At 61.0% G+C, this 24,251-nt stretch overlaps 4 protein-coding genes across 5 annotated transcripts; 2 read left to right on the top strand and 2 right to left on the bottom strand.

Annotated features, from left to right (window-relative positions):
* Window positions 1–675: 675 nt before the first annotated feature.
* Window positions 676–6,200, bottom strand: RUNDC1 (RUN domain containing 1). The gene is made up of 5 exons (XM_084275483.1): window positions 5,813–6,200; window positions 4,192–4,350; window positions 3,229–3,427; window positions 2,897–3,004; window positions 676–1,938 (listed from the first exon to the last, which is right to left on the bottom strand). The coding sequence occupies exons 1-5, from the start codon at window positions 6,155–6,157 to the stop codon at window positions 1,073–1,075; spliced, it is 1,677 nt and encodes a 558-aa protein (XP_084131609.1). The 5' UTR covers window positions 6,158–6,200; the 3' UTR covers window positions 676–1,072.
* A 189-nt stretch (window positions 6,201–6,389) lies between these two features.
* PTGES3L (prostaglandin E synthase 3 like) lies at window positions 6,390–8,460 on the top strand. Its single transcript, XM_084275717.1, has 7 exons — window positions 6,390–6,588; window positions 6,908–7,021; window positions 7,132–7,198; window positions 7,487–7,585; window positions 7,917–8,006; window positions 8,112–8,165; window positions 8,290–8,460. The coding sequence occupies exons 1-7, from the start codon at window positions 6,581–6,583 to the stop codon at window positions 8,299–8,301; spliced, it is 444 nt and encodes a 147-aa protein (XP_084131843.1). The 5' UTR covers window positions 6,390–6,580; the 3' UTR covers window positions 8,302–8,460.
* Window positions 8,461–8,632: 172 nt separating this feature from the next.
* Window positions 8,633–14,060, top strand: LOC311201339 (alanyl-tRNA editing protein Aarsd1-like). Of its 2 annotated transcripts, XM_084275715.1 has the most exons (12): window positions 8,633–8,743; window positions 8,826–8,948; window positions 9,032–9,191; window positions 9,542–9,599; window positions 9,931–10,087; window positions 10,178–10,294; window positions 10,864–10,994; window positions 11,158–11,224; window positions 11,808–11,899; window positions 12,396–12,450; window positions 13,605–13,699; window positions 13,848–14,060. In XM_084275715.1, the coding sequence occupies exons 1-12, from the start codon at window positions 8,705–8,707 to the stop codon at window positions 13,981–13,983; spliced, it is 1,230 nt and encodes a 409-aa protein (XP_084131841.1). In that variant the 5' UTR covers window positions 8,633–8,704; the 3' UTR covers window positions 13,984–14,060. The 2 variants fall into 2 exon arrangements, with proteins under 2 accessions (XP_084131841.1, XP_084131842.1); XM_084275716.1 differs by lacking the exon at window positions 10,178–10,294.
* Window positions 14,061–16,656: 2,596 nt separating this feature from the next.
* G6PC1 (glucose-6-phosphatase catalytic subunit 1) lies at window positions 16,657–20,758 on the bottom strand. Its single transcript, XM_084275498.1, has 5 exons — window positions 20,509–20,758; window positions 19,367–19,476; window positions 18,507–18,615; window positions 18,154–18,269; window positions 16,657–17,739 (listed from the first exon to the last, which is right to left on the bottom strand). Exons 1-5 carry the CDS (start codon window positions 20,736–20,738, stop codon window positions 17,228–17,230), a joined length of 1,077 nt encoding a protein of 358 aa, XP_084131624.1. The 5' UTR covers window positions 20,739–20,758; the 3' UTR covers window positions 16,657–17,227.
* Window positions 20,759–24,251: the final 3,493 nt, after the last annotated feature.

Below are 24,251 nucleotides of genomic sequence, written 5' to 3'. Positions count from 1 at the left end.
AGCCCCCCATCCCAGCCATCCTACCCCCTGCTCCCAGCCAGCCCCCCATCCCTGCCATCCTACCCCCTGCTCCCAGCCATTCCCCCATCCCTGCCATCCTACCCCCTGCTCCCAGCCAGCCCCCCATCCCTGCCATCCTACCCCCTGCTCCCAGCCAGCCCCCCATCCCTGCCATCCTACCCCCTGCTCCCAGCCAGCCCCCCATTCCTGCCATCCTACCCCCTGCTCCCAGCCAGCACCCCCCCTCCCCTCCCCCCCAAATCCCAGCCAGCCCTCCCTCCCCACTGCCAACACTGAGGGCATCTCCCAGGGGGTACTGCAGCACAGCCCCCCCCGCACCCCCAAGACACAGGCTCATGAGGAAGACAAATTAACACACGGGTGCTGAGAAGGCTTCACCCACACACACACCTGCTAACGTGATTTAATGCGTCCCCACGAAGCGCCAGGCCGCTGGCGTGCCGACCGCCACACAACAGCTTCACAAGAGGGGCTCTGGCTGAGGCCGCTGGCCCCTCGCCCCGCGGCACGGAGAACACGGCTGCTTTCACACAGCCCCACTGCCTGGGGAGCAGCAGATCCCCCCCAGCTTCCCAAACATCCACACTGGGGAGAGCACATCCCTCACCTCGTGGGACGCCGAGGCAGCCACCCACCCACCCACCAGCCCCACGCACCACGCTGCCTCGCTCTTCCCAGGAGGGGTGGGAGCAGCAACCATGAGAGCCGAACCACGGGCTCTGAGGGGCTTCCCCACCCTCAGACTCCCTGGCCAGGCCTCTCCCAGCCTGGGGGCAGCGGGACAGCCCACGCTCGCTGGCATCTGCTCACCAGTGAAGCTGTTTTGCTCTTCAGAGCCACGCAGAACAGGCAGGGCGAGGTGCTGTGCAGCGCCCGACCTCCAGCAGCCTGGTAAAAACACAGCTCCCCAGCAGCAACACCCCCTAGGATCACCCTAAAAGCAGACAAAGAGCCAACCTCAAGTCTTAAAAAAAACCAAAAAGCCAGGCTTCTCAAGCCCAACAGCTGCCTAACGAGGTGGAAAACGGATGCTCTACGTTTTAAAAATACATCAAAAAGCATCTTTGATGTTTTTCAGCTGCCGGACAGCCAGGTCAACCGGCAGGTTGAACTTCAAGTTGCTGAGGCGGCTGAGGAGGTTGAGCGCGCCCTCGAAGCCCGTGTTTGCCATGTAGCTCCAGGGCTGGTAGTGGGATTGCACCAGAGCTCCAGATTTGCAGATGAGGTTTACCCAGGAGACCAGGCGCTGCTCGTTCAGCGCCATACACACCAGGGCCTTGAGTTCCGAGTCCGCGCTGCGCTTGAAGGGGTCGTGCTCGGTGAGGACCGTGTGGATGGCTGACAGCAGGCTCTGCTTGGGGGTGACAGCCACTCCTCCTGTCACAGGCAAGGCAAAGGACTGGGAGAGCTTGCGAGCCGGGGATTCCACGAAGGCTTGTCCGTTCTTGGTGTTGTAATACTTCACAAAGAGCTCCCAGGGGTGCATGGCCTGAGGGGACGAGGTGAAGGCGGGGAGCAAGCAGGCGATGGGCGCCAGCACCAGGCTCATCCCTTGGGAGGAGGCGTAGAGCCCGTGAGCCATCAGGTCTCGCAGAGCGATGGTCAGCTCCTTCCTCACAGCCAGGGTCAGCTCATCCCTGCCGCCCAAGGGGACGTCCTGCAGCTCAGAGGAGCTGATGACGTGCTCCTCCTGCTGGTGTCTCCCAGCCAGCTGCCTCACCCGCTCCACCGACACCTCCAGCTTCTTAATTAAGGGCGAGTAGTCCTTGCTGGCTTGGTCCTTCTGCCAGAGGCTGCGAGGAATCTGGCCGGTGGCGCAGCCGAACTGGCTGACAGCGAAGATCTGCAGCACGGCCAGCACGCGGCGCATCAGCTGCAGGCCCGTCTCCCGCATCTTCCTGGCATCTTCTGGGTTCACTGGTGAGGTCAGAGAGGAGACAAGGGTAGTCTCATTAAGGAATCAAAGCTCTGCTCCTTCACACACACACACACAAAGGGGAAGCAGACGTTTGCTGCTCCTCCACCCGCCCTCCGGAGCCGTTGGGACTGATGCTGCTTTTTCTAGTTTCAAGGCACTGAAGACAAGCAGAAAAGCAAAGCTTAGCACAGCCTGTCCTCAACAAACAGGTCACCTTCCAGAGAAGGAATCCTACAACAGCTTTCCTAGGGAGAGCACACAGCCAGAGACAAGAGAGCGAAGAGAGAGCATTCTTCAGCCACAACAGTATTAAGCCTGGGCGATGAGGTACCAAAACCTTGGCTGAAGGAGGAGATCACTGCCTACTTTCAAGAAGCATCTTGTCTCAGCAGGCAAACCCACACTGCCCACTCCTCATGCTGCTACTAAACTCAGTTTGCATGAGCAGCCACACTGGGTGAGACCCCAAAGCCCATCACAGAACCACAGGGTTGGAAAGACCTTTAAGATCATCAAGTCCAACCGTTCCCATCCTAAGCTAAACCAGATTCCTGAGCACCTCATCCACCCTTTTTTTAAACACACCCAGGGGAGGTGACTCAGCCCCTCCCTTGGCAGCCTGTTCCACAGCCCCACAACTCTTTCAGGAAAGAACTTTTCCCTCCCATCTGCTCTGACCCTGCCCTGGGGCAGCTTGAGCCCATTGCCCCTTGTCCCATCTCCTGTCCCCTGGCTGAAGAGACCATCCCCCACCTCTCTGCACCCTCCTGGCAGGGCAGGGGAGGTGGGGAGAAGGTCTCCCCTCAGCCTCCTCTTCTCCAGGCTGAACACCCCCAGCTTCCTCAGCTGGAGGAGGCAAAGCAGCCCAGTGTGACAGGATGCTGGGTGAGGCTTGCTGAACCTCAAAGGAGTGACAGCAGGAGCAGTGCTGGAAGCTCCAAGCCAAGCAGCACCCACCTCTGTTTCCAGAAGGCCGAGCATTGGGTTTGTGGGAGCCACCGCCCTCCTTTCTGCCAGCACATTCACAGTGCCCATCTTCCGCCTTGCCAGAGCTCCCAACTTCATCTACAACGACAAGTTCACACTAGTAATTCACACACATGAGTTTAGGCTGTGTATCCCAAGAATTAAGGTCTCTTTGGACCCTTTCTGTCAGTCTCTCTTTCTCCCCACCATCAGCTCAGCGACATCTGCACCTCCCCACGCCCCAGAAACCCATCCTGCACCCTCTGACACCCACCACCTGCCCCCTCAGAGCTCTGGGAGGGAGTTACAAAGCCAACACTGACCCTGAATGAAGTTGATGAACATTTCCAGGTCCCGTATCTGCGTCTTCAGCTGTTCCACCAGCTGCTCCTTCACCCTGGCTGGATTCACGATCTGGGCTATGGCAGCATCCACGCGCTGCCGCAGCTCCTCCGGGGACAGCGCTGCCACATCCTCACTCAAGTCCATGTCCAGCTTCTTTATCAGCTCGTTTATAATCATCTGCAAAGCACCAATTTACAGCACGACCTCAACACGTGGCGCTGCTGCCCACGAGCTTCAAAACTCTCCTTTCCCCACCCGCTACCTCAGAGCCAGCCCACAGAAACTCAGCTCACAGAAACTGAGAGCAGCCACGAGCTGCTGATAGTCTATTACAGCTGATGGTGAGAAACAAGGACTGACTCCTACAGAGGCTCACAAACACTCAGAAGCAGCACAGGCAGAAGGACTTTGTGAACCTTAAAATCACAACCCGGTCTAGGTTGGGACCCCAAGGGTCACAGAGCTCCAACCCCCTGCCATAGGCAGGGACACCAACCTCCAGGCCTGGAGCTACACAAGGTTGCCCAGGGCCCCATCCAACCTGGCCTTGAACATCCCCAGGGATGGAGCACCCACCCCCTCTCTGGGCAGCCTGTTCCAGCCCCTCACCACTCTCTCTGTAAAACAGTTCCCCCAATATCTCATCTAACCCCTCCTCCAGCTTCACTCCATCCCCCTTGTCCTGCCAGTCTCTGCCCTTTAACAAGCTGATTCCCCTCCTGTTCCTCTGCTCCCTTCAGGGACTGGAAGGCTGCAATGAGGTCCCCCCACAGCCTTCTCTTCTCCAGGCTGACCCAGCCCAGCTCCCTCAGCCTCTCTCCGTAGGGGAGCTGCTCCAGCCCTCTGATCATCTCCGTGGCTCCTCTGACCCCTCTCCAACAGCCCCAAATCCTTCTTGTGTTGGGCCCCAGCTCTGGACACAGGACTCCAGCCAACCTTACCCGTTGTCTTTCCATAACCACAGACTGTGGCAGGGAATCATAGCTGCCCTCCTGGTAAGCAAACGTCTCCAGGTCATCCAGCTGTGTCTTGAGCTGCAGGATCAGCTCCCTGTGCTTCTCCTTCTGGACCTCAGTGTGCTCCTGCTTCTCTTGCTCGCCCTGAAAAAGAAGCTGCCAGCGACTGAGATGGAAGATTCACCACCAGAGTGAAGCTCCTGACGCAGGGCAGCGGTGGGAGGAGGGTCTCCTTCTTCCCTGAGCAGCAGCTCTGCACGGCAGGAGGGGCACCAGCCACTCCACCGCCACTGGCAGGGCAAGAGCCCCCCGGAGCCACACGGGACCAGAGCTGCCCCGGGGAGCGGAGCGGTTCCACAGGCCGGAGCTGCCTCCAGGGCACCCGGAACCTGCGCTCCTGCCTCGGGTAACCCCCCCGGGCCGGTCGCTGCCCGGTACCGGCCGGCAGGGAGCTGGGATGGGTCAGCAGGGCCGGGTCATAGAATCACAGAATCATAGAATTGTAGGGGTTGGAAGGGACCTCCAGAGCTCATCGGGTCCAACCCCCTGCCAAAGCAGCTCCCTAGGACAGGTCACACAGGGCGGTGTCCAGACGGGGCTGGAATCTCTCCAGAGAAGGAGACTCCACACCCCCTGGGCAGCCTGTCCCAGGGCTCCCTCACCCTCACTGGGGAAAAGTTCTTCCCCAGGTTGCTGTGGAACTCCCTGTGCTCCAACTTGCAGCCATTGCCCCTTGGCCTGTCCCCACAGACCACTGAAAAGGGGCTGGCTGATTCCCCCTGCATCCCCTGCTTCAGATAATTATAAACTTTAATTAGGTCCCCCCTTAGTCTTCTCTTCTCAAGGCTGAAGAGTCCCAGCTTACTCAGCCTTTCCTCATAGGGGAGATGTTCCAGGCCCCTAATCATCTTCGTGACCCTTCTCTGGACTCTCTCCAGGAGATCCCTGTCTGTTTGATCCCAGGGAGCCCAGAACTGGACACAACACTCCAGGTGGGGCCTGACCAGGGCAGAGCAGAGGGGGAGGATCCCCTCCTGTGACCTGCTGCCCACACTCCTCCTGATGCCCCCAGGATCCCATTGTCTCTCTCAGCCCCCAGGGCACACTGCTGGCTCATGGCCACCCTGTCACCCACCAGGATCCCCAGGTCCTTCTCCACAGAGCTCCTCTCCAGCAGGTCACCCCCAGCCTGTACTCATTCCAGCTGTTATCCCTTCCCAGGTGCCAGACTCTCCACTTGCTTTTGCTGAACCCCATCTGGTCTCTCCCTGCCCAGCTCTCCAGCCTGTCCAGGTCTCTCTGGATGGCAGCGCAGTGTCCTGTGTGTCAGCCACTCCTCCCAGCTTGGGATCATCAGGTACTTGCTGAGGGTGGATGCTGTTCCCTCACCAAGGTTGTCAGTGAAGATATTAAACAGGACTGGACCCAACACCGAGCCCTGGGGAACAGCACTAGTCACAGGCAGAGGGTCAGCAGAGCCGCAGCCACCCCAACGGCTCCGGTAACCGAGCTGGGGTGGGGTGGGGGGCTGACAGCCCCGAAAGGAGCCGCCAGCGCTCCTCTCCCCGTACCCCGGCCCAGCCCCCGCCCCGGTTCGAGCACTCACCGGGGCACCGCCGAGCCCGTGGGCCAGCGGCGCGGGGCAGCCGCGGAAGGCGAAGTCCTCCAGGTCCCGCAGCAGCCGCTGCTGCTCGGCCGGGCCGGCCCTGGCCACCTGCCGCAGCCGGAACTGCACCTGGGCGAAGTGCGAGGCCAGCGCCAGCAGCGCCCCGTGCAGCCGCCGCCGCTCGGCCCGGAGCCGCGGCACCGACCGCGGGGACCCGCCCGCCGCCGCCGCCTCTTCTTCTTCCTCCTCCTCCTCCTCTTCCTCCTCCTCCGGCGTCGCGGCCGACACGGCGCCTACGGGCGCCCAGCGCTCCCCCGGGCCCAGCGGGCCGCTCTCCGCCTCCATGGCCGCCGCTACCGGCACCGCAACGTCAGCGCCATCTTGCCGCCGCGGCGCGGGGCTTGACAGCGGCGGGGCGGGGCCGGGCGAGGTGAGCGGGTGTGGGGGGGGAGGGGGTGAGGCCGTAACGCCAGCGCGCCCCCCCGCGGCCCGGAGGAACGACTGCGGCGGGTCCCCGAGGTCCCGGGGGGGGTCCCCGAGGTCCCGGGGGGGGGTCACCGAGGTCCCGGGACGCGTTGTCCCGGCGCGGGGTTCGCCCCCCGCGGGCAGCGCTGGGCCGGCCAGCGGGACAGGGGGTGACCGCGCCGCGCCCGGGCCCTGCTCCCGCTCCCCGCTGCCCTCCCGACCCTCGCTCCCGGTCCCAGTCCCGGCCCCCGCCGCCAGCCGCGCCCCCGGCCCGAAATAGCGCGGGGCGGGGCTGGCAGCGCCATGGCGAGGTGAGGGCGGCCGGGACGGGCCGGGACGGGTCGGGACGGGCAGGGCAGCGGCCGCTACCCCCGCGCAGCGCCCGGAGCTTGAGGCCCCACCGGGCAGCATCGCTCCAGCCCGGGCTGCGGGGCAACGGCGCCGGGAAGGGCCGTGGGGAGCGGGGGCGGCTGGGCCTGCCAGGCCCCGCTGGCTGCCGGGGAGCGGGGAGCTCCCCCTCCCTGCCCGGCTGCATATTTGGGGCACTTTCCCCGGGGGCATCTTCCCGGTGCGGTGCCGGCAGAGCCCGGGGGGTGCCGTGGGGGTACCCGCCGTCTGCTCCTCCCCCAGGCAACCGGCGAAGACGCTGTGGTACGACCGGCCGCGGTACGTCTACCTGGAGTTCTGCGTGGAGGACAGCCGGGATGCCAGGGTGCTCATCGAGGACCAGCGGGTGGTGTTCAGGTGAGATGCTGCTCTGCCTGGGGTGGTTCAGAGGATGGGGAGGGCTCTCTGAGCTGCCCCGTGTGGCCTCAGCCCCCTCCTAACCCGGGCTGGTCACGGTGTTTTGGCAGCTGCAGGAACGCAGAGGGTGTGGAGTTCTACAACGAGATCAACCTGTACGCCAGGGTCAACTCCAAGGTGAGCAGCAAACCCATGTCAGCCTGCCTCAGACTCAGTTAAACCCAGCCTGGGTGGTCCTGAGCAATGCTGCTGAATCCAGCCTGACTCCCAAGAGTGGGGTGAGCTCGGCCTGGGAGCCCTGACCTGGCACTCACAGTGCTGCGTTGGGCCACAAACATCTCATATCCGTGGTTCTGCGTGTCCCACAGCCCACACGTGGCTGAGCTGTGAGCCTGTGTGTGTCTGGTGGGTTATAGAGAGGAGTCCGGCCAGCACTGAGGTGAGACACCCCCAATCTCTTGGCAGGACTCCCAGGACAAGCGCTCTCCCCGCTCCATCACGTGTTTCGTGAGGAAGTGGAAGGAGAAAGTGGCCTGGCCTCGCATCACCAAGGAGAACATCAAGGTGTGTTGTGGCATGTGGCAGCCAGGATGTCCCCACACAGCTCCTGGGACCCTGCCTGCCCCTGGGACAGACACCAAGGGCTCCCAAAAACCCAACCTCATGGCCATTGCTGGGATGCAGCACCCCTTTCCCTTGAGGCAGGCACAGTTAGGACCAGCACCCGCAGGCAAAGGGACACGCTGCCCTTCCCCAGCCTGCCCAGTCCCCTTGGCTGTGTGGGACCAGCCTGCCCTCACCCCACAGAGCAGCCCCTGGGCTGCCAGAGCGGGGCTGCCGGGTGCCCTCCCTGCTGCTCCCTCCCTCCCTCAGGGGACTCTCCCTCTGCCCACAGCCCGCCTGGCTCTCTGTGGACTTTGACAACTGGCGAGACTGGGAAGGGGACGAGGAGGTGGAGAAGGCCATGGTGGAGCAGTATGCAGAGGTGAGAGGGGCTGCTGGCCTCGGGGTGCCCTGGCACACGTGGGGTGCTCGGGCTGGGGGCCAGCTGGGCGTTCCGAGTTCCCACAGCTCTTGGTTTCCCATCCAGCTGCTGGAGAAGGTGACAGACAAAGGGGAACCCCCGGCCATGGATGACCTGGATGTAGGTGCTGCCCGCTGCCCCCAGACACCCACCGAGGCTCGAGGCTGCCGGCAGCAGCTGCTCCCCTTGGGGCAGCCGCTCCCTCAGCCCTCCTTCCCCAGCCCCTCACTCCTCCCTCCCGCAGGACGACGTCTGAAGCCCGGATCGCCGGGGCCGCCGCGGGAAGCCGCCCGGTGCCCAGCGGAGCCCAGCGGAGCCCCCGCGGCCGCTTCCCCAGCGAACCCCGACGGCGGGGGCGGCGTGAACCGTGCGGGCTGCCGGTTACCGGTGCTGGGGGGGTGTGTGTGTGCTTGGGGGGGGTAATAAACCAGGCGCGCGCCGCCGCCGCCGTCTGTTGTCCGCTCGCGCGTCACCGGGCAGCCCCCGCCCAGCTGCGGCGCGGGGGGGGGGTGGGGGGGGCGAGCGCGCCCGCCGCTCTTGTGTCCCTTCGCGGCCGCCGTCGCTTCAGGCTCCGCGTCCCCGGGTGCTCCTGGGCCCCGCCACCTCCTCCGGTCCCGCGTCCCGGCCGGTCCCGGCTCCGTGTCCCGGCCGCCGCAGCCATGGTGTTCCAGTGCCAGCGCGACAGCTGGGCCCGGCAGGTAGCGGCGGGGCGCGGGGGAGGCCCAGCCCAGCCCAGCCCGGCCCGGCCCGGCCCTCACGGTGCCGCCGTCTCCGTTGCAGTTCGTCACCAAGGTGGTGTCGTGCCGGGCGGCGGAGCTGCGGCCCGAGGGCGGCGGGGAGCCGGTGAGCGGGTTCCAGGTGGTGCTGGAGGACACCATCCTCTTCCCCGAGGGCGGGGGGCAGGTAAAGGGACAGGAGGAGGAGGAGGAGGGGCCGGGGGGGCCGGGGTGCCCGGGCCGGGCGGGACTGACCCCCCGTGTCCGCAGCCGGATGACCGCGGCCTCATCGGTGACCTCCCGGTGCTTCGCGTGACCCGGCGGGGCCCCGAGGCCGTTCACTTCGTGCGGGCGGCGCTGGAGCCGGGAGCAGAGGTGCTGCTGTCGCTGGATTGGGAGCGCCGGTTCGACCACATGCAGCAGCACTCAGGTCCGAGGGAACACCCCGGGCACCGGGACCGGCCTCGACTGGCTTGTGCCCACCCCCCCGGGGCAGGGATACCCGCACAGCCCAGCCCCAGGGCTCTGGGGGAAGGCAGGCACCTCTCCTGCGGGCTCTCCTTGGCTTGTGAGGGAGAACTCCCCCAGCTTCCCAGGCTTTGGGTGCTCCGTGGTGCTCTGGGGGGATCCCAGGACCCGTGAGGTCTCTGCTGTCTGTCAGCCCACAGCACTGAGCACGTGCCTGTGCGCTTCCAAACCTCACCAGGAGCAGCCTGAGTGAAAATCCTCCTTCCCTGTGTCCGTTGGGGCTCAAACCTGTTGCTTGCATGTCTCTTCCAGGGCAGCATCTCATCACTGCCATCGCAGACCAGATGTTTGGCTTCAAAACCACTTCATGGTGAGCAGGGAGAAGGCTCCTTTGACCCCAGCTTTACCTTCTTTGGCCTGTGCCATCGTGCTGGGCCACAAGGACCTGAACGTTGGGAAATGAAAAGCAATTTCCCTGTGGCCATTTGAGTTCTGGGAGGCTGGGAGAGAAGGTCTGCAAAGTGCTTGCTCTGTCCTGTCCTCCTCTGAGTGTTTGGTGTGTGCCTGGTGCTGTGTAATACCAGGCAGAGGAGGGGAGTGTGCTCTGTGGCACTCACCACGTTCCCAGCTGTGGGATGGCACTCAGTGCTTGGACAGAGGGTGGCCTTAGCCCCAGCAGCAGGTGTTGTCCATTGGTGCAGGGAGCTGGGTCGTCAGCGCAGTGTCATTGAGCTGGACACTCCTGCCATGGCAGCAGAACAGGTGGAGGCCCTGGAGAGGAGCGTGAATGAGAAGATCCGGGAGAGGCTGCCCGTGGTGGTGAGGGAACTGGCTGAAGACGACCCTGAAATCCAGACAGTGAGTGGTGGGCAGAGGGCTGGGTGGTAGCTGTGGGGCCACAGTCCCTGTGGCAGGGCTGTCACCTTGCTTGCTGTTGCCCTGTGGCAGGTGAGGAGCCGTGGATTGCCAGACGACCGCGCGGGGCCGGTGCGGGTGGTTGACATCCAGGGCGTTGACTCCAACATGTGCTGTGGGACCCACGTCTCCAACCTGAGTGACCTGCAGGTGTGGGGATGGAGGGGGGGGTTGCAGCTCTGGGACCCTCACTCTGCATCTTCAGACCTGGCACAGCAGGAGTCCCTGACATCCAGGTCTGCTGGAAGTTGTCCCAGTGGTAACAGGGGCAGCGGAAGCCCCACAGGGGGTGAGCAACACACAGGCCACAGAGTCCCTGGGTTGGAAAAGACCTTTAAGATCATCAAGTCCAACCATTCCCATCCTGTGCTAAACCAGATCCCTGAGCACCTCATCTACCCTTTTTAAACACCCCCAGGGAAGGTGACTCAGCCCCTCCCTGGGCAGCCTGTTCCACAGCCCCACAACTCTGCCAGGGAAGAACTTTTCCCTCCCATCTGCTCTGACCCTGCCCTGGGGCAGCTTGAGCCCATTGCCTCTTGTCCCATCTCCTGTCCCCTGCCTGAAGAGACCATCCCTCACCTCTCTGCACCCTTCTCTCAGGTCATTGTAGGCTGTGATAAGGTCTCCACCAGTATTCACAAGAAGGCAAAGCCTAGTAGGACCTGGCCATGTGTATGGATATAAGTAATGTAGTGTTATTTGATTTTCTTTTTAAGGTTATTAAACTCCTTGGCACAGAAAAAGGGAAAAAGAACAAAACCAACTTGGTTTTCCTGGCAGGAAACAGAGTGCTGAAGTCAGTGGAACAAAGCCACAGCACTGAGAAGGCTCTGACCTCACTGCTCAAGTAAAACCCTTTCCTCTTTGATTATTTCATCTTTATTATCCCTTCTGATGTGAGCCTTGGGGTGCATCTATGTGGTGCTTTTTCTGGTGTCACCTGGGGTTTGCTCCTTTAAGAAATCCTTTCTTAAGTCCTTTAAGAATCCAAATTCTCCTCCTGCTTTCAGAAACGGACCAGGTGAGCATGTAGAAGCTGTGAAGAGACTGCAGAGCTCTGTGAAACTGCTCCAGAAGGTAGGAGGACCAGTGAGAAAAACAGACTCTGGCTGCTTCCCCCAGACCTGAGCTGTAGCCTTGGTGACAGGGGATTGAAGGTCAGGTTTTGTGGGTGCTGTGGGAGCTGCTCCTGTGGCTGGGAACACAGCTCAGTGTTCACACTGATCCCTCCACCTGCTGTATGTGGAATCACAGGGTCACCTGGGTTGGAAGAAACCCCCAGCCTGAGCCTGACCCTGCCCAGCCACCTCTAGACCTGTCCTTCAGCACAACATCCACACGCCTTTAAAACCCCTCCAGGGATGGTGACCCCCACCACCTCCCTGGGCAGCCTGTGCCAATGCCTGACAACCCTTTCAGTACAGAAATTCCTCCTGACATCCAACCTGAATCTCACTGGGGCAATTTTAAGCCTCTCACCCCATCACTTGTCCCCTGAGAGAAGAGACCGACCCCGACATCTCTGCACCCACCTTGTAGAGAGCGATGAGGTCTCCCCTCAGCCTTCTCTTCTCAAGACTAAACAGCCCCAGCTCCCTCAGCTGCTCCTCACAGGATTTGTGCTCCAAACCCTTCACAGTTCTGTTTGCCTTTCTTCCAGAATAACTTGAACCTGCTCAGAGACATTGCTGTTTTGATAGCCCAGGACTTCAAGAGCAAACCTGCTCAGAGCCAGCTGTTTGTGTTACACAGGTATGGGGGGGCAGGGAAAGGGGTAAGATGGGCTCTTAGGTGCTTTAGGGTGGTTGCAGCTCTCTCACACCTGTTCTGGCTTGAGGAGGGATAGAAATAGGGGGAATAGAAGATGAAAACTGGCTCAGCCTGCAAGATGGTTCTGTAACTAAAGGAATGTGTTAGTAATCCAGTCACTGAATTCTCCTGGGTTTTATAGCTAAGAAATAACTCTGCCTGTGGTATCTCTCTGCTCTTGATATCTGCAAAGAAAACTGAGGATATTTTCAAATAAAACTGAGCTCCATTTCTTAAACACTTAAACACTCCTTAATCCATCCACAGAAATGCACAGAGAGGATTTGGGTACCTAGAAAAAAAACTGGTCTCCATCCTAACAGCAAGAGGCCAAAGCCCAAAGCCTGCTCAGGCCTTTGATATTTTGGACTCTGAAGTGATTTTTTTTGCTTCTTTCTGAAGGTTTTGTTTTGGTTGATTTGTTTCCCCATCCCTACAGGAAAGAGGGTGACTCAGAGTTTATGAACATCATCGCTAACGAGATCGGGACAGAGGTGAGTGGGTGATGGAGATTAACCTGACACTGGTGGGTTGTTCATTCAGGCCACAGCACAGGCAGGGCCAGGCTTCTGTTTGTACCAGGGTCACAGGTGACAGGTCTGTTTCCTTTCAAATGATAAGGGGGGTTGTTGTCTCCAGCAGTTTCAGTCTGCAAGGGAACCCTCAATGGTCCAGAACAGGGAGAATTCAGAGCATTGTAGAAGAGCCTGACCCCAGGGAGCTGGTCAGAACAGGACAGAACACAGCACAGTACAGTGCAGTGCAGTAGGGAAGGGACCTACAAGGTCATCCAGTCCTACTGCTGACCATATCCCTTTAATTTGGGATATCCCCCTGCCATTCTGCCCCCTGCAATGTATGATTAGGCACAAAAAGGTCAGTTAGTTACTTCAAGTTCACAGAATCCCTGGGCTGGAGAAGGTCTTTGAGATCAAGTCCAACCATTCCCATCCTGTGCTAAACCAGATCCCTGAGCACCTCATCTACCCTTTTTAAACACCCCCAGGGAAGGTGACTCAGCCCCTCCCTGGGCAGCCTGTGCCACAGCCCCACAACTCTTTCAGGGAAGAACTTTTCCCTCCCATCTGCTCTGACCCTGCCCTGGGGCAGCTTGAGCCCATTGCCCCTTGTCCCATCTCCTGCCCCCTGGCTGAAGAGACCATCCCCCACCTCTCTGCACCCTCCTGGCAGGGCAGGGGAGGTGGGGAGAAGGTCTCCCCTCAGCCTCCTCTTCTCCAGGCTGAACACCCCCAGCTCCCTCAGCTGCTCCTCAGAGGATTTGCCCTCCAGCCCCTTCCCCAGCCTGGTTGCCCTTCTCTGGACTCGCTCCAGGACCTCAATGTCCTTCTGATGCTGAGGAGCCCAGAACTGGACCCAGCACTCGAGGTGCAGCCTCACCAGTGCCCAGTCCAGGGGCACAATCCCCTCCCCAGCCCTACTGGCCACACTATTTCTGACACAAGCCAGGATGCCATTGGCCTTCCTGGCCCCCTGGGCACACTACTGCAGTGGGGTCTCTGTCTCAGTCCCCCCATGGGTTCCTGAATGGTTGGGGTGTTCAGCTGGGTCCTGTGGCCGGCGTCTCTGTCCCCTTCCCTCTGGGTGAAGACTCTGGTTATTCTGGAGCAAGATCCACCTCTGTCCCCAGGAAACCCTGCTGTTCCTGACTGTGGGAGATGAAAAAGAAGCAGGCCTCTTTCTTCTGGCTGGACCTGTTGAAGCAGTTGAGAGTTTAGGTCCCAGGTAACACGTTCTGTGGCTTCTTTTGAATCAGAACTCTGATGCCACGGGCTGAGCAGCCTTGGCAGGGCACAGATCCTTGTTTGCTCTGGAGCTGGACACTCTCTCCTCTGTGGAGAGAGGCCTCCAGCCTGTGCTGCTCTTCCTGCAGGGTGGCTGAGCTGCTGGGTGGCAAAGGAGCTGGGAAGCGAGGCCGCTTTCAGGGCAAGGCAACCAAGATGAGCCGGCGCGGGGAGGTGCAAGTCCTGCTCCAGGAGTTCATCAGCCAGAGAAGCCCTGAAGCCTAAGAAACAACTGGGGGCTGCCTTCCCTGCTCTCAAAACCTGCACCATCTCCTCTCCCAGAGAATAAAGACCTAAGAGTTGTGAAGCTTGGTGTGTGTATGCTCTGTGTGAGCTGATGGGGAGGGGGCACCTGCCACCCATGCTGTGCCACAAGGGTTCTTCACTTCCCCAAACAGTACACACTCCTGAGTGATTAACTTAGGAGTGTGTTGTTATTTAAACACCTTGTTGGCTTCCTAAACCCAAGAGAGGGTCTCTCCTGTTGCAGTGTGTTGTGGTTTTTGACTTTGTGCTGGTTGCTGAGGAGTAATTTGTTAATGAATTTATTTATAACAAGCTGAATCCCTTTAAAAACCAGAGTGCAGGGAAGAACCAGGGGGGTTGAGGACGATTTTACCCACGAGTACAGAGGAGATGGATCAAGCTTTTGCTGGTGGAATTTTGTCAGGAGAAGGGATCAGTAAGTCCCCCCCCTTTCAAAGACCAAACTAAGCTGGTCACCTGAGATAGAACTGGGAGGAAAACTGACCAATGCTGGTGTCAGACCTGTGAGCAAGGAAAAGGGGGGAGGGCCCCAAAGACCAAGTCTCTCTGAGCCCTCCCCAGCTTTTTTTGGCCCCTTCAGGGTCTGGAAGCCAGTATAAGATCTACAACATCAGGAGTTTCTCCATCAAATGCAGCTGTCAGCTCCCTGGGCTCTGGCAGAGCTGCTTCCCAGTGTTCCCACAGCTCCGGGAGTTGCTGCAATCTCAGCTGCAGAAACTAAAGGGCGCCCTGGAGCCAGTGTGAGAGCACCTGGGAATGTTCCCTCCCCCCTTTGCTGGAAAGGGCACACCAGGCTTGGTCCAGGTAGTGGTAATAAACAGAGAAATGGGAGTAAAGAAACCTCTGTCCTAGGGAGGATGGTCTGTCTGGGACGCAGGGGCTGGCAGCAGCCCCAGCACACGGTGTCACCACACGCAGCCAGCGCTGATGCTGTTGGGCTGAGCACCCCTGGGGAGCTCTTGGTGAGCAGCAGGTGCAGGTCGTGGCTGCTCCAACCACCCTGACCTCACCATCCTCACCTCTGGGACTCTGCTGTGGGGCACCAGCACCCCTTGTGCCCCCCTGCCACGGGGACTCCCCGGGGACACACACTCTGTAGCTGCCTCCACGGGCCCTGGCTGCTCTGTCCCCATCCTTCCAGGTGGGAGAAGGCTTGGGCCAAGCCAGCCTGCTCCCTGGCCAGGGGAAACACTCTGTGTCTGTCTGTCTGTCTGTCTGTCTGTGTGCTGATCTAGGTGAGCTTTCCACAGAGCATGAGTCCACAGCTGGGCTCCCTACCAGTGAGAGTTCCATCAATCTTGCCCAGGGAGGGGGTTTTAGTGCTGCTGGGTTTTACTCAGCAGGTCACTCAGGGGGAAGGTGCTCTCACACCTGATGGCTCCTGATGTTTGGGCAGTGGAAGGGCTGGGAAGGGCTGGGAAAGGCTGCAAAGGGCCCCAGCAAGGCAGCAGCTGATGCAGCAGTTCTGCTGACACCCATTCCCAAAGGCAGGGCAGGTGCTGTGCAGGGGATGTGGCCTTGCTGGGGTGGGCTGTGGTAGAGAGCAGCACGATGCCTACAGCTGGGTGTGGGGGAAATGCAGCTGGAACTGGTGTTTTGGGGGAGTTGCTGGGCAGGAACAGTCTGGCAGGAAGGACCTTACAGCCTCTTCCAGTCCCTGAGAGCTGCCTGTGAGGGAGCTGGGGAAAAACTGTTTCCAAGGGCAGGGAGTGATGGGATGAGGGGGATGGGTCTAAACTAGAAAAGGGGAGATTTAGGTTGGGTATTAGGAAAACATTCTTCAATATGAGGGTGATGGGACACTGGTTGTGGCTGCCCAGAGAGGTAGTGGAGGCCCCAGCCCTGGAGACATTCAAGGTCAGGGTGGATGGGGCTCTGAGTGACCTGCTCTAGTGAAGATGTCCCTGCTCACTGCAGGGTGGGACCAGATGACCTCTAAAGGTCCCTTCCAACCCAACACACCCTGTGATTCCATAAAGTATCTGCACCTTTGCATCTATTTTAAACCACCTCAGGCCTGGGAGGATGTTTACTGACAGAGTTAATGGGTGGCTGTGCAGCCCCTTGGGCTTTGAAGCCAGCAGGACAGACAGCTAAGCTAAGGAGCACATCCCACCAAGGGCTGGGATGGGGCTGCTGGGCTGGCAGCAGTGAAGCAGGTTGACCCCAAGCTGCTCCCTGTGCCCTGGAAAGACCCGGTGTTTGGGCAGTGGTGTGAGGAGGCTGAGGAGGCACCGAGCACTGTCCAAAGGGCAGCTCTGACCTGCAGCCTGGGGCTGTGCCGAGCCAGCTGGTCCCAAAGCCAACTTGTTTTGGTAGACAGCAAGGTGACACGAGCGTGTCCCTGTCCCTGGCACAAGGTGCACCCAGAAACCATGGATAAAGAGTGCAAAAAGCAGCTCATTGCCCCCCATCACCACCACTCCCCTACCTCAGCTGTGCTGGCTGCACCCAGGGGAGAAAGGCAACAGGACTGGGGGGACCCCAGTGCTGCCTGTCCTGGGGATGTGACAGCGTGTGCTGGTGATGGTTGGAGCTGTGTCCCAGGTGAGACATCCTTCCTCCAACACCTCCAGCAGCCCGGGAGCCGATCCCCCATCCTGCCTCAGCTCATCCTGCCAGCAAGACATGTAAACTCATCTTCAGCTTTAATTAAATACCTCCTGCTCCCAGACACATGCAGGTGTAGCCCTGGGTGCAGATCCCTGTTGTACCCATATGTACAGGTAGCCGGTGCTGCTTCCCGCAGCGGTGAACACTGAATAGAGGTGTTCAGTGGAGGTGGGCTGGGGAGGGGGGGCACCCTCAAGCCGGGTGCTTTACCTCCAAATCACAGTGTCTGCTAGTTCCTGTAACAGCCTCCTCACCCCAGCACCCATGGGTGAGCACCCCGCTCCAGTGGTGCCCCACAGCAGGGAAGTGGTGTGTCCCTGTCTTCCCCTCGCTGCTGCTGGGTCCGGGGCTGATGACCCCCCACACACACCCTGGGGTGTGAGTCCCCAAGAGCTCAGCTGCTGCAGGGCACCCCAACCTATGGCACAAGTGGCACTGTGGTTCCGTGCTGTGGGAGCCACCCAGCAGCGCCGCCAGCCCAGCCTTCGCAGTCCGCTCCCGCCGAGGAGTCCGTCTGTGCAGCTTCAGCAGGGAGCAAACAGTGGGTGGGGAGCACCCCCTGGTCCGGTGACTGCCTGTGGGGACATCCCTAGGCAGCCTTCTTGTCCTGCGTGGCCAGGAGCTGGGAGATGCAGTAAGGGATGAGGCCGACGGTGGCCAGCGGCACGGCCGTGCTCTTGCAGAAGGACAGGACGTAGAAGAGCAGCTGCATGTGGGAAGGGGGCTTGAAGGCGTCAAAGAGGTGCAGGACGAGGAGGGAGGCGGCGATGCAGCCCAGGCGGAAGGGCAGCTGCTGGCCCTGCTTCCCCCTGCAGCTCTCCAGGTACATGTGGGAGTTGAGGGCCAGCCCCAGCCCGAAGAGGATGCCCAGGTTACGGAGGAGGCTGGCGAAGGGGGTGGTGTCGATGTGGACCCACTCCGGGTGGGCGCACCACCTCTGTGCCCTCTCCAGTGTCCAGAGCAGGTCCACACCCAGTGCCCGCAGCAGCAGGTAGAAACCCAGGGCAAAGCTGAAGAGGAAGAAGGTGACACCCAGGTACCGGCGCAGGCTGGCGTGGTAGATGCAGCGGACGTGCTGGAAGGTCTTGGCCACAGCCATCCCTGCAGGTAACAGAGCAGGAGAGGGGGCAGCACTGATCAGGAGCCATCGCCCTGGTGGAGCCCAGCGGATCCCACAGCCGCTCCAGGAGGGAACGTGTGGGAGGGGCTACATGGGTGCTCCCACATATTGACTGTCCCATTGCCCTCAGAGGGCTGCTTCAGACCCTCACCCAGCCATGACCCTTTCACACCTCAAGCCCATTCCAGCCACGTTCACTGTCCCTCAGAGCCCAGCAGCAGCTGGCAGTGCCCTGGGACTCACACCTCACACAGGACAGGGACAAAGGCATGGCCAGGAGGGCACCCTGCCCGTGACGACGAGAGCCACAGGCCATGGGTGCTGTGGTCCAGCTTGGCAGCACTGCAGGGAGGGGGGGGGGGGGGGCGGGGAGGGGGGGAATCCAACACACTCACCTGAGATGACCCCTGCGATGACCTGATGGGGGAAGTGGGCAGCAATGAAGACTCGGGACAGGCAGACACAGACCTGAACGGTCCAGAACCCCGTCCAAAGCACCGTCCACAGCGCCCTGCGAGGAGCAGACAGCCACATCGGTGCCAGGGCCAGCTTGTGCTGCCCAGGGTGCTGCTGTCTCACACCCCGAGCAGTGCAGGGCCACCCACCGACCCCCATCCTCATGCACACCCCACCTGGGGTGCCACAGCACATGTCTGCCCACAGCCTTGTGCCTCGATGAGCTCGGCTGCACGCCCCTCAGCTCTGGAGCAGCCTCTGCCCAGTGCAGGTGGTTTGGCACACAGCTTACCAGTATTTCAGTGTCCTCAACTGCTTCTTCCCCATGGCAGTGGAGAGGAGGGCTGTCACCATGACATAGTACACCCCTGCTGCACCCATGGCATGGCCAGAGGGGCTCCCTGCACAAGAAAAGAGCCTGGGGTCAGACCCACTCCTCATCAGGGCAGGTTGCACCCTATGCCCAGGGGACTCCCAGACATCTGCCCATGCCTCGGGGGCTATGGCACTGGGTGGCACTAGGTGATACCTATCCCCTGATGCCCATGGTGCCACCTCTATGCTGGGCACCCGGCTCTGTCCCTGGGCACAGGCACTGCTGGAGCAGGGGACAGCAGAGCTGGGGTAGTGTGGGAGTGTGGCTCCAGCTCAGCAGCGCGTCTGCTCAGCAAGACGAGGCAGAGTGCACTGAGCATCCCCAGCAGCTCACACCAGGGACACCTGCAGCCCTTCCCCAGCTCCCATGGAAAGCTGCAGGCAGCAGACAGACAGAGCTGCTGCTCCAGAGCCAGGAGAGGCCCTTCCCCACAGCATGGCTGCCCATGTTCGGGCTGGAGGGCAGGGCACGGCGCTGGCACAGGCCAAGGCTGTGGCCAAGCACGGGCAGGGGTTTGCTCTCCCCTGCCACGTCTGAGCGGAGGGTCAAGGTCTGCTCGGCGCAGGGGCTGCCCTGGCTCCACCCGCTGCAGGCACGGCTGGCGGCCCCGGGAGCGCGGCAGGGGCCACGTCGCAGCGCGGTGATAACAAGAGCAGCCGTCTCTCCAGAACTGGCTGGGGCCCTGTGCTGCCAGCGGGCTGGCTGCCAGCAGTGTGTCAGTGCCCTGCTCCCTGTGGGGACTGAGACCCCGAGCTGGGAGCTGCTGGGGACCCTACCGGGGCCGGTCTCGCAGGTGAGCGGGAACTGCTGGACCTCTGGGGCAGATGTGTTGCCGTAATAGTCCGTCTCGTGGACCCACCAGTATGGTCTCTCCCCAAAGAGAATCCTGCAAAGAAAAGAGAACGGGGGCTGTAGGGGTGCTGGGCATGGGTACAGTTTCAGCTCTGGTCTGGGAGGTAGAAGAGGTGAAGGACCCGTGAGCAGTCCAGGGCATCCCGACAGACACAGCATCCAGCTGGTCTCTTGGTCCTGACAGCTGACACTGCTGGTGTCCCCATCCCCTGAAGGGGAAGAGCAACAGCTTTCTGGCAGCAAGTCACTGTGCAGAGAGAGAGAGGAGTGGTGCCTACTCCTGGTAAGTCTTTGTCAGGCTGAGAACATGTGTCTCACGGTGGCATCGAAGGCAGAGGCCACCCATTCCCATCATGTGCAAGCAGTGTGGGCATCCACAGGGATCTGTGCAGGGGCAGCCAGCACACCCCACAACATTACTGCAGGGACCCAGGGTGCAGCCCATGGAGGCCATACAACCCCAAAACAACCTTGGGATGCTGAAATGTGGCCACAGGGATGTCACTGTGCGGGTCCACTGCCTGTGGGGACGGCAGCCTTGGCTACACTGACCCTGTCACGCTGTGACACCAGGGCAAGTCAGCCCCACGGTACAACTGATGCTGCCAACAAGGCCATCCCATGCCTGGAGGGGTGGCTGGGTCCCTCAGGTGCTCCCCATCGTGGCTCCCTTCACGGCAGCAATGCCATGGAGAGGAAGGGGATATCAGTGTCCCATGGCTTATCCATGGGAAATGCTCACCTGAAGGATCAGGGCAGCACCTTGTCCCGCATGCCAGAGCCGTGCCAGCCCACCCTGCAGACCTCCTGTGCCAAGGGGCTCTGTGCAGCCCCTGTGCCTAGCACCAAAGGGGTCTGTTCTCAGGAGGCTCAATCTCTGCCTGGCTTCTAGGAAGGGGATGAGCTCAGGGCTTGGGAAGGAGCAGCCGTTACCATGGCCAGGCTGAGGGACACACTGCTCTTTGTTTCATACCCATGTCAAGGCTCGAGCACATGTCTGGACAGCATCAGTCCAGTTGTGTCATGCCAACACACCCAGAGGGAGCCCTGGCCCAGGGCCACTCACCATTTGAAGACAAGGTTGAGCCAGTCACCGATCACAGCCACCCAGATGAGCCTGATGCCCACCGACTCGCTGACATGGAACCAGATAGGGAAGAGGACGAAGAAAGCATTCCTGAGGTCAGCAGCGAAGGAGATGAAGAGAAACCAGTCCTGGGAACCCTGGAAGTGCTCCTGCAGCCAGCGTGTCGCCTGGATGCCCGCATCGTGCAAGAGGTCCATGTTGGCCTCCATCTCCTCTGCGCACGCTGCCCCTCGGCGCGGCCCGGGCGGTTCACACTCCACCGCGCCGCCCGGGCTTTATATACCCTGCGGGCTCTTGTTTGCTGCAGGCAGGTTGCTTGTCCCAGCACTGATCTTTGGACTCAAAACCACTTTTGCCAAAGGTGCATCACCGGGGGGTTGTTACAAACATGTTTGGAAGAACTTACGTCAAAGGGAAAAAACAGGTTTCGAGGGCGCGCGGAGCCACGAGGAGCGCGGGGTGCTCAGGCTGCAGCCCCTTAACCCTTCCCATCCCCTCCCTGCACTGCACAGGTGGCTGCCTTGCTCAAGGGGGTTCCTGCAGCCCCCCCATCCTCTTGCTGCTCGGTTCAGCTGCTCCTACTGAACCCCGGCGTTCGCCCCGTTACCGGGAAGGAGATCCAACCACCCGCAGCCTGTGTGACCAGGGCTGCAGGGCCCCCGCTGTGACCTCTGCCATCGCCCCAGCACCACCTGAGCATCACAGGGATGCTGGGGAGCATGGACTGGGTCACACGTGGGGTGTGGGGGAGGCTGAAACCTCCAGCTGGTGAAAAACCCCTTGCTGCCATGGTGTACAGCAGCCTTGTTTAACCAGGCCTCTGCAAACTGGGAAACCTTCCAAGGTGTTTCTGGGGCTCCCGCAGCCTCAGACAGCGAGGCCTGGGCAGCTCCTGGCTGCCAACGAGGTTTTACTGGTCTCTGCTGTGGGGTTAAAGGACTTCTGCAAATGAGGAGCCCTGGGAGGGAAGGCATTCCTCCCAGCACTGATCCCCTGGGTTAACCCCTCCTGCACAGAACTGCCTGGCAGAGCCCAGCTGTGGGGACAGAGCCCAACACACCGCTCATCCCACCGATGCCAGGTCCCTGCCTGTGGCCTCTCCCCGCCTTGGCCACCGTCACTGGTGGCACGGTGGCTTTATCATCCGGTTCCTCCCTGGGAGGTAACGGTGAATGAGTAACACAGAGAGCTATTTCCAGGAGGCCGAGCACACAAGGGTCAGCCTGGCAGGAGAAACCTTCTCCAGCACGGGCTGCAGGTGCACGGACACAGCGCAGCAGCCGGGTGCCGAGCCATGGCCCGTCGCAGCTGCCCGTGGTGGGGGGCAGGCTGTGAGGTGTTAATGATTAGCAGCCAGTGAAAATCCATCACTTATCTCCCTCCTCGAGAAAGTTCAGGTCAGGATCCTTGAACCCTGTGCTGTTTGCCATGGCGCAGGGCAGGCAGAGGCCGCGTCCAGTGCCGAGTCCGGCTCTGTGCAGCGGCCTGGCCTTTGCCTGCACGTAGCCTGGGGAGCCACGGGGCCTAAAAATGAACCTTCCTCCCCGAATCCAGGCACAGAGCTCCAATCCTGGAGCTGCCAGGCCAGGAGTGAGGGATTGTATTTGCAATCGCGTTCCCTGGATGAGGGAAATGTGGGTCAGCCAAAGCCTGACCTTGCACTCAGCACCCTTGGCCTAGGCTGGCCGGATCCAACCCTGTCCCTGAGGACAAAGTAGCCGGAGCAGCCTCATCGTGCAGGGATGTGGGGTCAGGAGACCCCCACACTGTGCATGGAGGGGGTGGAAGCACCAGGGGGGACCTCACGCCAGTCCCATGGAGCCATAATTTCCCAACTACCATCAGGGAACAAGACAGGCCTGAAGGAGAAGCGGTGCAAGCGCCGCAGGATCAGCGGGGGCCGCAGGCACATCCCTGCCACTCCTGCTCATCCCTGGCCCCACCGCCCCATCTTCCAACCTACAAGAGCCAAACAAAGCTGGAGTTTGAGCATAAATGGAATCACTCTTGCAAAACAAATTCCCCAACAGCTCATTCCAGAGTCCTCAGCTGCGAGGGGGCTTTGGCCAGCGGGAAGGAATGCAACAGACTTGGCTTTCACATCAGAAATGTTTTTAAACAGTCAGCAATAACTTCTCCCCGAGACATTTCACAGCAGAAAATGGGGGTAAAAGGTGTTGGGGGATGGGGACTAGCATGCTCCAGTCCCCTCAGAAGAAGTCCCAGCAGGAAAACTGGGGCCGCAGCAGGGAAAGGCCCGGAAACAGGACGAGAGCAGCCACCTCCTCCCCCCCAGCTCAGCAGAGCCGGGTGTGAGCACCAAGCGCTGCGGCCAAACCGTGCTGGGCCAGCGTCCCCTGCACGGCAGCCAGGCTGCAGGCCCAGACCGTACCATTGCTGCCAGGTGTGTGTGAGAGAGGGGGTCCTGGTGCTGGCTCCATGCCCAGCCTGCAGCCCCCAGGGTGTGGGGCAGAGCTTCCACCTCCAGGAGCTGCAGGTTTCGCATCCCAGCCTGTTTGGTGACCGGCTCTGGGAGCGCCATGCCAGGCTCCAGCTCAGCCCTCCCATGCTGCCAGGGATGTGATGTGCCAACAGGCCAGGGTGGCTCTCCCAGGGCAGGAGGCTGTGTTACTTCTGCACCAAGCACTGTGCTCAGAGAGCTGGGAGCAGCCAGCAGCCCCCGCAGCTGCGTGCGTGGAGCGGCTCCGGGACACGGTGTCCCCGCGGTTCTCAAGGCACCGGATGCAGCTTATGGGAGGCACACAGGTGCTGTAACGTAATGTGCAGCACACGGTGCCAATGTTTCATCCAGAAAGTTCCCAGCCTGCTGCAAGGTCTGGGGCTGAGCAGCGAGCCGGCACGGGAGCGCGTCTGCTCTCGCCTGCGTCAGCACGTGGGCAGAGTCCGGGCAGCGCTTGCAAACACACAGGCACGCAGCCGCGGGCAGGCAGCTGTCAGCTGTGACCTTCTCCTTGCAGGCAGATCCCCACCTGCTCCCCCCTGAGCCCTGGGAAGCATCTTGGGGCGCATCCCCATCTGACACCCAAGGGCACCCAAGGCAGCCGTGACCTGAGCCAGGCTGGGAGCTGCCCGCCCCTGCCCAACGTCCCTGTTCTGCACTGCCACAAGCCAGAGGCTGGCTCCTGGGGGATGCACCGCTGCTGTCAGGGCTTCTCAAGCCCATCACAACGTGGGCCAGGCAGACCAGCTCCCACAGCAAAGAGGTCAGAGGGAATGGACACCCACCACATCCCCAGCGACACGTTGGCCCCTGCAGCCACACGCCAGGGCCGGGCCATGGGGCTGGAGCTGAACCACCCTAACAGAGTCCCTCTGTGTCCCCAGCCCAGAGCAGCGGGGATGGGCTCTGGAGCTGTGGGATCCCATGGCCCAGGGCTGTGCACGCAGCCAGGGGGGCAGGAGCAAGGGTCCCCACGCCGGCAGGGCCTGAGCGCGCCGGGCAGCAGCCAAGGCCAGGACCGATTAATGTGTGGCTCAGGACAGCCGTTACACATTAACTCCCTTGTTTGCCCCATATTCCCCAGCAGGAGCCTCCTGCCAGCACCCAGGGGCCAAGAACATGGCCAGGACGCGTTCACGCAGCCATGCTGGGTGCTGTACCAGCTCGATGGCCTCTGGACCCCTGCAGGGCTGAGCCAGGACCATCCATTACAGGGCACCAGCACCCACAGTGACAGCGATGCCAGGGTTCTGGCCACCCA

The sequence above is a fragment of the Gallinula chloropus genome, assembly GCF_964237585.1.
Source record: "Gallinula chloropus genome assembly, chromosome: 26".
Classification (NCBI taxonomy): Eukaryota; Metazoa; Chordata; class Aves; order Gruiformes; family Rallidae; genus Gallinula; species Gallinula chloropus.
Note: the sequence above shows the minus strand (reverse complement) of the source record. Positions and strands in the feature narration are given on the sequence as shown.

Bases quoted from the DNA above. Each gene is read 5' to 3' on its own strand.
- RUNDC1 (XM_084275483.1), bottom strand. From the start codon at position 6,157: ATGGAGGCGGAGAGCGGCCCGCTGGGCCCGGGGGAGCGCTGGGCGCCC. The intron at 4,351-5,812 runs GTGAGTGCTCGA...CTTCTTTTTCAG, and splicing joins ACGGGCTCGGCGGTGCCCCG to GGCGAGCAAGAGAAGCAGGA. The intron at 1,939-2,896 runs GTGGGTGCTGCT...TGACCTCACCAG, and splicing joins TCGGCCTTCTGGAAACAGAG to TGAACCCAGAAGATGCCAGG.
- PTGES3L (XM_084275717.1), top strand. The intron at 7,022-7,131 runs GTGAGATGCTGC...GTGTTTTGGCAG, and splicing joins GACCAGCGGGTGGTGTTCAG to CTGCAGGAACGCAGAGGGTG. The intron at 7,586-7,916 runs GTGTGTTGTGGC...CTCTGCCCACAG, and splicing joins TCACCAAGGAGAACATCAAG to CCCGCCTGGCTCTCTGTGGA.
- LOC311201339 (XM_084275715.1), top strand. From the start codon at position 8,705: ATGGTGTTCCAGTGCCAGCGCGACAGCTGGGCCCGGCAG. The intron at 8,744-8,825 runs GTAGCGGCGGGG...TCTCCGTTGCAG, and splicing joins GCGACAGCTGGGCCCGGCAG to TTCGTCACCAAGGTGGTGTC. The intron at 9,600-9,930 runs GTGAGCAGGGAG...CCATTGGTGCAG, and splicing joins GGCTTCAAAACCACTTCATG to GGAGCTGGGTCGTCAGCGCA.
- G6PC1 (XM_084275498.1), bottom strand. From the start codon at position 20,738: ATGGAGGCCAACATGGACCTCTTGCACGATGCGGGCATCCAGGCGACA. The intron at 19,477-20,508 runs GTGAGTGGCCCT...TTTTCTTTGCAG, and splicing joins CTCAACCTTGTCTTCAAATG to GATTCTCTTTGGGGAGAGAC. The intron at 18,616-19,366 runs GTAGGGTCCCCA...TTTCTTGTGCAG, and splicing joins CACCTGCGAGACCGGCCCCG to GGAGCCCCTCTGGCCATGCC.